This window comes from Gigantopelta aegis, chromosome 3, assembly GCF_016097555.1.
Source record: "Gigantopelta aegis isolate Gae_Host chromosome 3, Gae_host_genome, whole genome shotgun sequence".
NCBI classification, from domain to species: Eukaryota; Metazoa; Mollusca; class Gastropoda; order Neomphalida; family Peltospiridae; genus Gigantopelta; species Gigantopelta aegis.
The window spans coordinates 52,836,812-52,849,916 of record NC_054701.1 but is presented as its reverse complement, the minus strand read 5'-3'; the positions used below and the strand labels follow the sequence as shown (position 1 = coordinate 52,849,916).

Below are 13,105 nucleotides of genomic sequence, written 5' to 3'. Positions count from 1 at the left end.
TCCAGGCACTATTGTTAAGTCAATTTATTGCACACAAACCTGATAACCTCTAACCTAGTGGCTGATCCAAGGTAATAATGTCGACAAATGAAAAGTTTTAACTGTTGTGTAAATGAGTGAAATACAGTTATAATATATCCATGAACAAATGCTGAGAGCCACTAAAGACTTACCACACATAGAGACTATGTTCTTTATACAGGTTTCTAAGCTTGCATGGACATTGTTTTCTTCGACTGTCAAGATTTTTAAGTCCACGATTGTTTGCCGTAGCAGATTAAAATTCTTCAGCAGGTCATTATACAGCTTGCTGTGGTCCTGAAAGTTAAATGAACTGCATTAATCTTCTTTTAAAAACAAATTATTAGCATTTTAGTAAGCAGTAAATGTGACCTTGGATTTGTATTCTCGAGATTGAACATATTGCGTATCAAGTGTTTTAATTTGTCTCCACCATGTGGTTATCCTCTATTCTATCAAACACACACACACACACACACACACACACACACACACACACACACACATATATATATACATACTCTAATCGAAAAAAAGTTCCTGTGAATCATTAAAATCTCAACGCATATGCGCAGAACAAGCCGCGAGAAACAACACAACATTACAGCACGTGCAATAAAATTGGTGTTCATTTATGTTTTAAAAATTGGTTTGCATGGCATTAGCAAAAAATAAACACATGCTATGAGAGAACTAGAATGGTTGTAACAATAAACCATATCAGTATATACTAGAAAATGAACATTCCATTTGTTTATACTGGCTGAGCCTGTTTTAATATAAATGTATTTGACATACCAGTATCTAAATATTCTACTTTTCAGTACTTATATTAAGAAAAGTCCACTGTAAATTATCTTAATCATGGTTCATACACTTATTTACCAAGAAAATTCATGACTTTTCATGATTTCCACTGATAATGAAATTAACAGCAATTGAAAACTGCTTTAGACATTATATCTTTTTTCTCACCAAAGGCTGTAAGATGTGGATTTCTAAAACCAGATGCAGCAAGAAATAATTATGACTCATTTAACATAGGGTTTTCTTCTTCACATACCTGTACAAGTGTACTCTACATACAAAAGTACACTTATGGTTTACTAATAGATTAAAGTGAATATAGGTACAACACAAATTAACTTAACATTAATTACATTAATTTCAAGAGATGCATCACATGCAGTATTCACACATGGCTTGTTTCATGCTCAATATATGATCACAATTACTTGCTTAGCATGTACATGTATTTGATAAGTACATAAACAATAACTATCTGGTATTTACATGTTCAGTCCAAAAGTGTGATTTTTTTAATGCCATGCTAGAATTTATCATAATGTAGTCAACATACTCCTCCAAAATATAAAAGTATTATAACTGTTATACGGCTTAAATGTCACTGCAGAATAGTGTTGAGTTTTTTCTATATTTGTCCAAAATAGTCTAGTTTTTTTAAAGGTAATAAATAAACTGAACAGTATTAAAATTTCCAGTTTCAGGATATTTATATACTCTTCAAAAGAAGAAACGCAAAACCACATTGTCGTAACATTTGGAGAATTGATTTTATTATTGAATGGTGAGTCCGATAATTACCAAATGTTGCAGGATTGTTCACAATTCACTCTAGTCCATTGTGAGTAAGTGATAGGACACACCACCAAGGTCAAGGTCATCTGGAGTCAATACCGGGTGTGGCCTCCGCGTGTTTTGACAACTGCTTGGCACCGCATGCCCATTGAAGCAACCAGAGTACGGATGACGTCCCGGGGGATGGTGGCCCACTCGGCCTGCAAGGCTGCTGCCAGCTCGGGCAGGGTCTGGGGCTGTGGTTGTCGCTGTCGGAGGCGTCGGTCCAACTCGTCCCATAGATGCTCAATTGGGTTCAAATCCGGTGATATCGATGGCCAAGGAAGGACATTAATGTTGTTGTTCTGTGGGAAAGCCGTTGTGAGACGTGCTGTGTGAGGCCTGGCGTTGTCATGTTAGAACACTGCGTTGGCGTTGGCCATAACTGGAACGATGTGTGGCCGGAAGATCTGGTCAATGTAGCCCTGTGCATTCAGGTTGCCCTGCACGTGGACCAGGTCAGTTCTGCCAGTGTGTGAGATGGCTGCCCACACCATGACACTACCCCCGCCGAATCTGTCCACTTCCTGCACGCAGTTTGCCGCATAACGTTCAATCTTCCATCATGACGTCGGAAGAAATCGGGACTCGTCACTGAACCACACCTGTCTCCATCGCAGTTGAGGCCATTGTCGATGAATCTGGCACCACTGCAGTCGGAGTCGACGGTTGTTGTGGTGTTAAGATTACACCTCGAACTGGACGTCTGGCACGAATTCCTACCTCACGTAGGCGTTCCGTACGGTCTGGTCGGATATCCTGCGCAAAACCTGGTATTGCTGCGGCTGTGGAGGTGGCAGTAGTCAATCGTTCCCGAATGTGGCGTACCCGGATGTAGCGGTCCTGCCCGGGGGTAGTGACCCTGTGGTCGACCGGATCTAGGGAGGTCACGTGTTGATCCATGTTGCTGGTAACGGTCCCACAGTCTGGAGATGGTGCTTGGGGACACATGGAATGCCCTGGCAATTTCTGGATTCGCCTGCGTCTAGTCGGCCGATGGCATTGTTTCTCTGCGGTTCACTGAGACGTGGCATGTCCTGGATTGTCAACTGTCGGCCAGATACAGAGGCCAGGCAAGCGAACACCCTGCACTTTTATACTGTCGGTGTTCATGTTGCACGTGCAGACAACGCACGTGCAGTGGTGACATGGTTTGCACGTGGCTGCGTTTTTGCGAATATTCACATTTTGGAACTTTATTGTACAGTAGCTGCGTTTTATCGAATGTAACCGTGGGAATGTGTTTGGGACATGCAATGACCTTATATTCACAAAGCATGAACCGGTAGGAAACATAAAATCGGAGTTATAACCCATTTGTACCCTTTTGCATTTCTTTTTTTGAAGAGTATATAAATAAATTCTAGATTATAATTTGGAAAGTATTTTATTGTTATGGTTAATTTGTTTTTCGGTCAGTAGCAAAAACCAAACAGTTTGTTCTGTTATGCCTCAAGTATTTAATCAAATCTCACATTGCAAAAAACCGCTATGCAGTCTCTTTATAATAATCAACAATGAAAAGAACATCTCAGCACATTTTAAATTTGGTGTTAAACATCTGTGTTTCAGAAAAACAGTCTTCATAATTTTGGCCCATGGTCATTTTGACACTTGACATAGATACTGATTCGCTGAGAAGGTAAACCCATGGCCCCCCACACAGGCTACTCCTACCAAATATTTTAATTTCCGCATCTTCACTTTCATTGGAGTTATTTGTTTACACCACCACCACAGCAGCATCCTTTGGTAGTGTTTTTGTCAGTAATTTCAGATATGCTTAGTATAAAAAGAAAATGAATCCTACATACATATTACATCTTAAAAAAGAGATACCCAACTAGTAGATCCCCTATAGACAGATTAACAAAGGAATAATCAAATATAGAGTTTAGCAAATGAAGACAATACAATTTTATTCTGCCGTGTGCCTAAAAATATTTCTGTGAAAATTACTAACAAATATTAGGTAGGGCCAGTCTAAAGTTTAAAAAAAACAACTACATTTGTACTCTTTTTAACCTAAAATATTTTTTTAAAAGAAATAGGGCAAAATATTTAGGGTAAGCCCTTTTTTTTAGGTAGGGTCAAGATTTCAAGATTTTTATTTTTGTTACTCCTTAATGGGCACACCACATCTTCACTATTCTATGTCTATATTGTATGTATGTTATTTGCATGTCTTGAACAATGTTTTTCTTCTTCAGATTGTATATTCGGGGCTGCGGAAGAGGTGAGGGCCGATAGGGCCATGGTCTCATCTTTTTTCCTGTTACTGTGTTCAAAAGGCTGGAGATGCCATAGGCCCAATGTTAACATCTGGTATTTAAACTTATTCCAGGTGCCTCCGAACCCCGAAGTCTGGGCCTTCAAATACATATGCTCTCTCTCTCTCTCTCTCTCTCTCTCTCTCTCTCTCTCTCTCTCTCTCTCTCTCTCTCTCTCTCTCTCTCTCTCTCTCTCTCTCTCTCTCTCTCTCTCTCTCTCTCTCTCTCTCTCTCTCTCTCTCTCTCTCTCTCTCTCTCTCTCTCTCTCTCTCCCTTTCCCTCTCCCTCTCCCTCTCCCTCTCCCCTCCCGCTGGCCCTGTACATAATTTTAAAAAGTGTGTTGTTTCTAAAACACTTTTTTCTTTTAGTTTTGTGAAATTATTTATTAAAAATAAATAAATTAATTAATTAATTAATAATCAACAACAAACATGATCAATGTCATGGGGAATAGAACGAACCCACCAAAACTCTCCCCCTCGCCAGAAAGCAGTGAACAAAACACAAACAAATTTCCACAGAGAACACATAAAAGGAAGAAAATATAATATTTTAACTAGATTTTTATTCAAATAATTTATGAATAATTACATTTTAAAAAATCCACACACCGAGAATGGATAGGTTTTTGGCAATGACAATCAAGACGTCTCGTTTTCCAGCGATTCACTGTTTTTTTTTTGTTTTTTGCATTTTGTCATATAATAGATCCGTTATGTAGTCTAGACATTCTTTGTGCAATGCCTCATCATCTGAAAAAAATATGACTACTTTTCCTGTTTGTACAGTGGTGGACAAAGTAATTTGATATGACCAGTGGCTTCAAATCACACTACCGAACAGCTGTTTAAAGCGAGATTATAGTGTGTATAATAACGACGCTACCTCTATGGCGGAGATAATTTTTGGGCCTTCGCCATTTGGTCATGATGTTCAATATCACGGCCGACCACGAGAATATCATCCATTGCTGCGTATGCCCCTTTTATTCCTTCTAGCATTTGATCCATTATTCTCTGGAATACTTTAAGTGCACAGGAAATTCCAAAGGGTAGACGTAACCATCTGCACCTTCCTATGGGTGTGTTGAATGTTGTGAGATAGGAGGAAGGTTCGTCAAGTTTGATCTGGTGAAATCCACTTTTTTTTTTTTTTTTGAGAACACCTTAGCTTCAGGAATTTCTGCTAGTATGTCTTCTGTAGTACGCATAGGGTAATATTCTCTCTTGATAGCAGCATTGAGATCTCGTGGGTTTATGCAAATGCGAATTTTGTCATTTCGCAAAGAAACTGCCATAGAACTTACCCACTCTGTTGGTTCTTCCACTTTTGTCATGTGGCCATTAGTTTCCATTTCCTTGAGTTTCTTCATTATTTTCTCACGTAGTGCTGTTGGCTGACGTCGTGCAGCATGCACCACACCCTTTATTCCCGGTTTTAATTTTACTGAATACTCGCCCGGATGTGTTCCAGTTGTCTTGCTGGGCTCTGGAAATTCTTCCCAAACGTCATCAGGTCCATGAGATGGTTGTGTATTTTGTATTTCTTCATCAATAGTTGCGGGTCGTGTTATCAATCCTAGTGTCTCTGCAGTATCTTCAGATATGACATTTTGTTGATCAAGGTTAACTATCTCAAATTTTGTTGTCATTTCTCTGATTACATTTGATGGGCAGGCTTGTAGTGCCAACTGGACAGACATAGTGGTTGGAGTATGAACATAATACTCGCTTTGATGTTTAGAGATCACTAAGATGAGACAGCTTATGCTAGTCTTTTAGTTTCATGCTGTTACACTTTGCTCCAGTATCAATTTTGAAGTTGATGTTTTGGTTCCACTTGTCTTTTTTTTTGTCTTTTTTTTTATTTTTTTTGTAGTTAGGATCAGATGCCATATAAATATTCAAAACTTCAGACTCTGACTCTGGATCAGAAGGATATTGGACTGTATGTATATTGTTTTTCTTGTTGTTGTGTTCCACTTTTGTGTTCAGACAGATTCTGATTAATTATCGTTTCTTTGTGTTTGTGATAGATTGTACTCACATTGTGTCTTCATCTCTGACGATTCGAATTTGCTTCTGTGACAGTTCATATTGCTGTCCGATCTCGATGGCTTTTGGAAGTGTCACATTGTCTTCTCTGTCGAGCAATCTTTCTTGTATCTTTTTGTCGTACATACCATCAATAAAATAATCAATCAGGATATCATCTGGCTGATCATATTCACTATCCATCAGTATTAATCTCAAGTCTTTCACAAAATTGTCAAAAGACTCCTCCACTGCTTGCCCCCTTTGTTTTAATTTGTGCCCAGCAACACGTTTGTTTTTTCTTGGTCTAATATAAGTTTCGAATTTATCTAGTACATATTTTGGATTATCTTTTTCGCCTTCCCAAGAAAGAGTATTGTATACTTCTCTGCTATGAGCGCCGATCCATGTGCCTAACAAGCCTGTGTTTGTTTGTCCATGAGTGACGACAATGGGCCGTATATATATATACTCTTCAAAAAAAGAAACGCAAAAGGGTACAAATGGGTTATAACTCCAATTTTATGTTTCCTACCGGTTCATGCTTTGTGAATATAAGGTCATTGCATGTCCCAAACACATTCCCACGGTTACATTCGATAAAACGCAGCTACTGTACAATAAAGTTCCAAAATGTGAATATTCGCAAAAACGCAGCCACGTGCAAACCATGTCACCACTGCACGTGCGTTGTCTGCACGTGCAACATGAACACCGACAGTATAAAAGTGCAGGGTGTTCGCTTGCCTGGCCTCTGTATCTGGCCGACAGTTGACAATCCAGGACATGCCACGTCTCAGTGAACCGCAGAGAAACAATGCCATCGGCCGACTAGACGCAGGCGAATCCAGAACGGCCGTTGCCAGGGCATTCCATGTGTCCCCAAGCACCATCTCCAGACTGTGGGACCGTTACCAGCAACATGGATCAACACGTGACCTCCCTAGATCCGGTCGACCACGGGTCACTACCCCCGGGCAGGACCGCTACATCCGGGTACGCCACCTTCGGGAACGATTGACTACTGCCACCTCCACAGCCGCAGCAATACCAGGTTTGCGCAGGATATCCGACCAGACCGTACGGAACCGCCTACGTGAGGTAGGAATTCGTGCCAGACGTCCAGTTCGAGGTGTCATCTTAACACCACAACACCGTCGACTCTGACTGCAGTGGTGCCAGATTCATCGACAATGGCCTCAACTGCGATGGAGACAGGTGTGGTTCAGTGACGAGTCCCGATTTCTGCTCCGACGTCATGATGGAAGATGTCGCGTGTATAGGCGTCGTGGTGAACGTTATGCGGCAAACTGCGTGCAGGAAGTGGACAGATTCGGCGGGGGTAGTGTCATGGTGTGGGCAGCCATCTCACACACTGGCAGAACTGACCTGGTCCACGTGCAGGGCAACCTGAATGCACAGGGCTACATTGACCAGATCCTCCGGCCACACATCGTTCCAGTTATGGCCAACGCCAACGCAGTGTTCCAACATGACAACGCTAGGCCTCACACAGCACGTCTCACAACGGCTTTCCTACAGAACAACAACATTAATGTCCTTCCTTGGCCATCGATATCACCGGATTTGAACCCAATTGAGCATCTATGGGACGAGTTGGACCGACGCCTCCGACAGCGACAACCACAGCCCCAGACCCTGCCCGAGCTGGCAGCAGCCTTGCAGGCCGAGTGGGCCACCATCCCCCGGGACGTCATCCGTACTCTGGTTGCTTCAATGGGCAGGCGGTGCCAGGCAGTTGTCAACACACGCGGAGGCCACACCCGGTATTGACTCCAGATGACCTTGACCTTGGTGGTGTGTCCTATCACTTACTCACAATGGACTAGAGTGAATTTTGAACAATCCTGCAACATTTGGTAATTATCGGACTCACCATTCAATAATTAAATCAATTCTCCAAATGTTACGACAATGTGGTTTTGCGTTTCTTCTTTTGAAGAGTATATATATGTATGTATATTCTGTCAAAAAAGAAACATATAGGTGATAGGGAAAGAAGAAAAATGTTTGATTTTACAAAATATCGGGGTTTTTTACAATGTTGCTGAATGACCATGTTTGTTAATGTTCCTGGAATTGGACAACATGCCCAAATGCACCCTAAAACAAATTTAACGCACGTTGTGCGACAATTGCAGAAAATCGGCGTGAAATGGTCAGATTTTGACGAATGCACGTGAACCTCGGGGAAAAGATTGGGATAGTGATGGGTATTTAAAGCTGCAATGCTCGCAATGATGCCTCATTTCCATTTCGATGTAGACGAGTTACAAGATGCCAAGACTAAGCCTGCTGAATCGAAACACTGCAATAGGCCGCCGTTAGGTGAATCGCAGTCAGTAGTCGCACGCCACATGAACGTTCATCAGAGAACCATTTCACGTCTCTGGGACAGGTACCAGAAGTTTCAATCAGCCCAGAAGTTGAAGACCTCGCATAACAACTGCAGCACAAGATCGCTCATTCGGGTTATGCATTTGCGTCACCGAACTTCCACAGCAACGAACACTGCTGGACGCATACCTGGTTTGAAAAGGGTGTCTGCACAAACCATTCGGAACCGACTTCGAGAAGCTGGTTTACGGGCTAGGAGACTGTATGTTGGCCCCGTCCTGCGACGTCAATATCGACATTTACATGTTCGCTGGTGCACGAATGTACAGGGGTGGAACTTGGGAAACTGGCGACGAGTATGGTTCAGCGACGAGTCACGTTTCCTTCTACAGGGACGTGATGACGACAACGTGTTTACAGACGCCGCAATGAACGTTTTGCCAACAACTGCGTCGCCCAAGTTGACAGATTCGGTGGAAAGAGTGTCATGATGTGGGGAGCCATTTCATACACCGGCAGAAGTGAAATTGTGTTTGTACAAGGCAACCTGACGCTACCGGGATGACATTATCCGCCGTCACATGTTTCCCATTTTGGATCGACAGAGAGAACTCTTTCAGCAGGACAATACCAGGCCGCATACGGCACATATAACAATGGATTTCTTACAGAATGAGAACATTAATGTGCTACCATGGCCATCAAGATCGCAAGATCTCAACCCGATTGAACATATATGGGACGAACTGGACAGACGTGTACGTCAGCATGACCCGGAGCCTCAGACGCTTCTGCAACTGTCACATGCACTGCAGGAAGAATGGGCTAGGATTCCATGTGCCCGGATTTAGAGACTCATTCAGTCTATGCCACGGAGATGTCGCGCAGTGATTGCTGCTGCTGGTGGCCACACAAGGTATGGATTTCAGCGCCCTCGTGCGACGCTGTTTGGTGACGAAAACGCCTCCATTGCCGTCAGTCTATAGCAAAAATATTGTGACATATCGATGTCAAATTTGACTGATACGATCATAAATAACGTAATTATGCCACTTAGTATTAAAGTATATATATATATATAAACGTCACAGTAATACCAAATAAAATCCTATAGGCAACAACGTTAACGTATATGCATGTAGTTAAAAACACTTATATATGGGCCAATTCCCTATTTTAGGACAAGTGGATGTGTAGTTTTAAAAATGTTTTATGTCTTTTAAGTAAATATACTGCAAAAATGTGGTGAATAAAAAATGTCATCTCCATCTCTTGGATCCACAACTGAAATGTCTTTGAAAATTTCCTGACGTCATGTTTAATATTGTTATTTATTACACACCAGTGTAAGATATTGCTGATGTCAAAACAATTACTCAGTATCCAACTAGTGTAATATTGGCACGCGCAGACTGGCGGTTTTTTTTAATTATTAGAATGACGTCGGTATTCGAATGACGTCACTTTGCATATCCCAGCAATAAAATAATTGACACGTCCTTTTTTAGAACGCTAGAAAACATAAGTGTAAAATTGCTGTTAAAGTATCTGACTGTTTGTACCAAATAATGTAATTTAAAAGTGTACTATTACGAAATATGGCCATGAATTGAAATTGCAATAAGATGGGCTGTTATATTTGAGCCTATTGTGTACGAAGCCAAAACAATGTTGCGGCAAGTATCTGTCGTCGACCTGCTACTCTTTTTTACAGCACTATGTACAAAATGTCACATTTAGTTAATCCCATCCACTCAGCTTAATATTTGCTGGTCCGATCAACAATTCAGTTATTATTGTGAATTTCAACATCTAAACTGTACATTGCTGATGTCTCATTGCTCACTGTGACGTCATTTAAGTTTACGTGTGACGTAGATCACTTGCTGACCCAATTCGTAGAAAAATAACGTGTAGTAGGTCTCGAAATCTGCTTACTTCTGCGTTGCGGTATGTTTGCAGTTGGTTTGTAATAAATAAAATACTAAACTAGCATGCCTGTCATACCATTTTTATGAAACTCGTGAACAGTGTTGGTATCTGACTCGCTTTCACTCATCAGATACCAAAACTGTTCACTTGTTTCATAAAAATGGTATAAAAGGCAAGCTCGTTTAGTATTCTATATAGGTAATATGCAATATGACGTCAGTTAGATTGTGACGTCATTCGCCATAGTCAGGTCCCATTTCCCCAAAAGGTAGAAGGTGCGAGCATTTTTTTAGGATTTGGGCCAGCATAGATTTTTAGCATAATTTGGGGGAGCTGAATCCAAAAAAGTATGTTGGCCTTCTGACAAATTACGTTTAATGGGTCAAAATGGCCAAAAACAAAATGGCCGCCAAATGGTCACAAAAAATTAAAACATGTGGCATCAAAGTGTTATTAACGGCATTATTTGGTGTTATAAACACCAGCCAGTGTTAACATATACTACTCAAATAAACTGAACAAAATAGTTGTGTATGCGAGATGATAAACCAAGATGGCCGCCGATTTATAAGTGTTAATATTGAGGACATTTAATTTGTCAAAACATGGTCTGTATGGGTATGAATAAAACAACTTTACATTGAATTTATTATAGCAAACCTTTATCAATGGGATGGACTCTTGTGGATGACCAACTTAAGTCATCCACAAGAGTCCATCCCATTGATAAAGGTGTTGGGAGATCTGGAATGGGCTTGTGAGCTTGCATCCATACCATTGCCTGGTAGTGAGTTCGTGTTATATGAAACACACAGGCATCACTTGTGGGTGGCATATGTTCAGGGCCTTTCAATTTCCCAAACAGAACTTTTTGTGCTTTATCAACGGTGTCAACAGTCTGATCATACAGTTTACAAATGAATTGCTCAGCATTTTTCTGTGTCTTCAGTAAGCACCCCTTCCCGAGTCCTAACAAAACAGCATTCTCTTTAAACACTTTGAATGCAGATTTCTTTGAAATACCATAGAAATATGAATTGGTATCACTTCCTGTCAGAGCATGAAAAGCAAGCAAATTGTGACGACATTCTGGTGATGTGAGGTTTGTTTGCAATACTGTGTTTACCACAATATTCTTTGGCTTTTGTCCTGTTCCAGCAATCATCCAAATTATAGCTTTGATGTTTGGCAAATGAAAAAGCAGAAGCAACAGGACATCTGTGTCTCTTGCCGTTATCACAATAGTATTGCAGATGGATGTCTTCGAACAGTGTATTGCGTGAAGCACTATTCGGGTATCGGCTTCCTCATGTTAAGCCTTTAATTGGTCTACATCCAAATCGTTGTTATTTGTCACCACTTTATTTTCATCGGTGAAACCACCACCAACTACAACTGTTTTGTCCTTGGGTGAAAGTCTGATCAACTCTTCTGAGAGGAAGTTTGCTAAATCAGATTTGTTTTCTGTTAAAGCTAAAGAATTTAGCCAGTTCTGTGGCAATGGTACTTCTCTGTTTTCAATTCTTCTCCTTACAGGACGATGCGTCTTCGTGCGTTTAGTTCTTGTAGTTGATTTGATGGACAGAGGTCTGTAACGATCAAAAACAACATCTACCCTTTCGTAATGGAGTGCTTTTTGCAAAATAACAGAAACAAACATGTTGGCATATTCCCCAAATGTTTTGATATCCTTAGTTTTCAGACTTTGCACCAATGCCTGACCATCTACAATTAAAGCAGACTTGCCAAGTAATTTCACAGGCACACCCGTGTCCACGCCTTTTATCAGTTCATCAGTCAAAACTGCTTTATTTCCTGCTTTAATGCTCCCATTTGTTTCGAAAATGGCTATTGGTACATGATCAGTGAAATGTTCACTTCCCGCCCCACTTTGTAGGCTGTAACCAATCGAACTAGTATGTTTCTGCCAGCCTGAAGTATTTTGCTCTTTTTAACTATAGACTTTGTTGGTTTTTCAATGCAGTACAGGGAAGCAAATGTAGGAGGATTGTTTTTCTTCAAACTATCACGCAGTGGAACTTTTGGAACTTTGTTATTATTTGTTTGTAGCCTGTCTTTGACAAATTGCTGCAACTGATCCTGTCCAAGTTGGTTGGCAGATAACAGAGACGTTTGAATGACATCAGTTGCTATATCCTTTGTGACAGGATTGACCAAGACATCTGTCCGAGAGTTTGGACCCATCACTTCATACCTTTTCATAACTTTGACAATTGATGTTTTCGATTTGTAATCCACGCACTGTCGACTTTTTGTAACCTCTTTGTGTGTCAAAATATCATCTGGGTTAACAATGTACATAATCCTGGTCAGAAGGCTAATGTGCGATCGCAAGTTGTAAGATAACGACCATCTACACAGGGCAGTGTTAGTTCTTGTTATGCCAATGATGCCTCCACCTTTCTTCCCTGTTGCATTCAGCCATTCTTGGCTTTTGTCTGGGTCGACTTGATTGAATTTTGCTTTGGACCTTTTGACAACAAAATTACCCCATTTGAATTCTTCAAGGATCTCCTGCGGTAATTGATGAGCATCAGCAAGATAGGCAGTACCCCATCTGGTGTAGTTGATGTGATCGTATCTATGAAACCATGGCAATATGCACCGAAATGCATAAAGATACAGATCCCAGATCCCATCCCTTTCTGCCCTTGTAAACATGAGAAGTACAGAAACCATATCAAGATATGTCAACCAACCAAAATTTTAAAATTTTCATTCTGGTTAACCTCAAACTCGTTGAAGTAACCCCTGAAAGCATCATTCTGCAATGTGGGCATTCATATGATTGTCATAATGTTTTACTCCCATCAATGTTTGGTAAGCTTAATG

The 13,105-nt window shown here is 40.9% G+C and overlaps 1 protein-coding gene across 2 annotated transcripts in view; it reads right to left on the bottom strand.

Annotated features, from left to right (window-relative positions):
- The window catches only part of LOC121368231, a 103,899-nt gene that overhangs the window by 63,777 nt on the left and 27,017 nt on the right, over positions 1 to 13,105 (bottom strand). For both annotated transcript variants that reach the window (XM_041492869.1, XM_041492868.1), the window contains exon 4: positions 174 to 318. In XM_041492869.1, the coding sequence (XP_041348803.1) occupies positions 174 to 318 (145 nt within the window). The remainder of the gene's footprint in view (positions 1 to 173; positions 319 to 13,105) is intronic.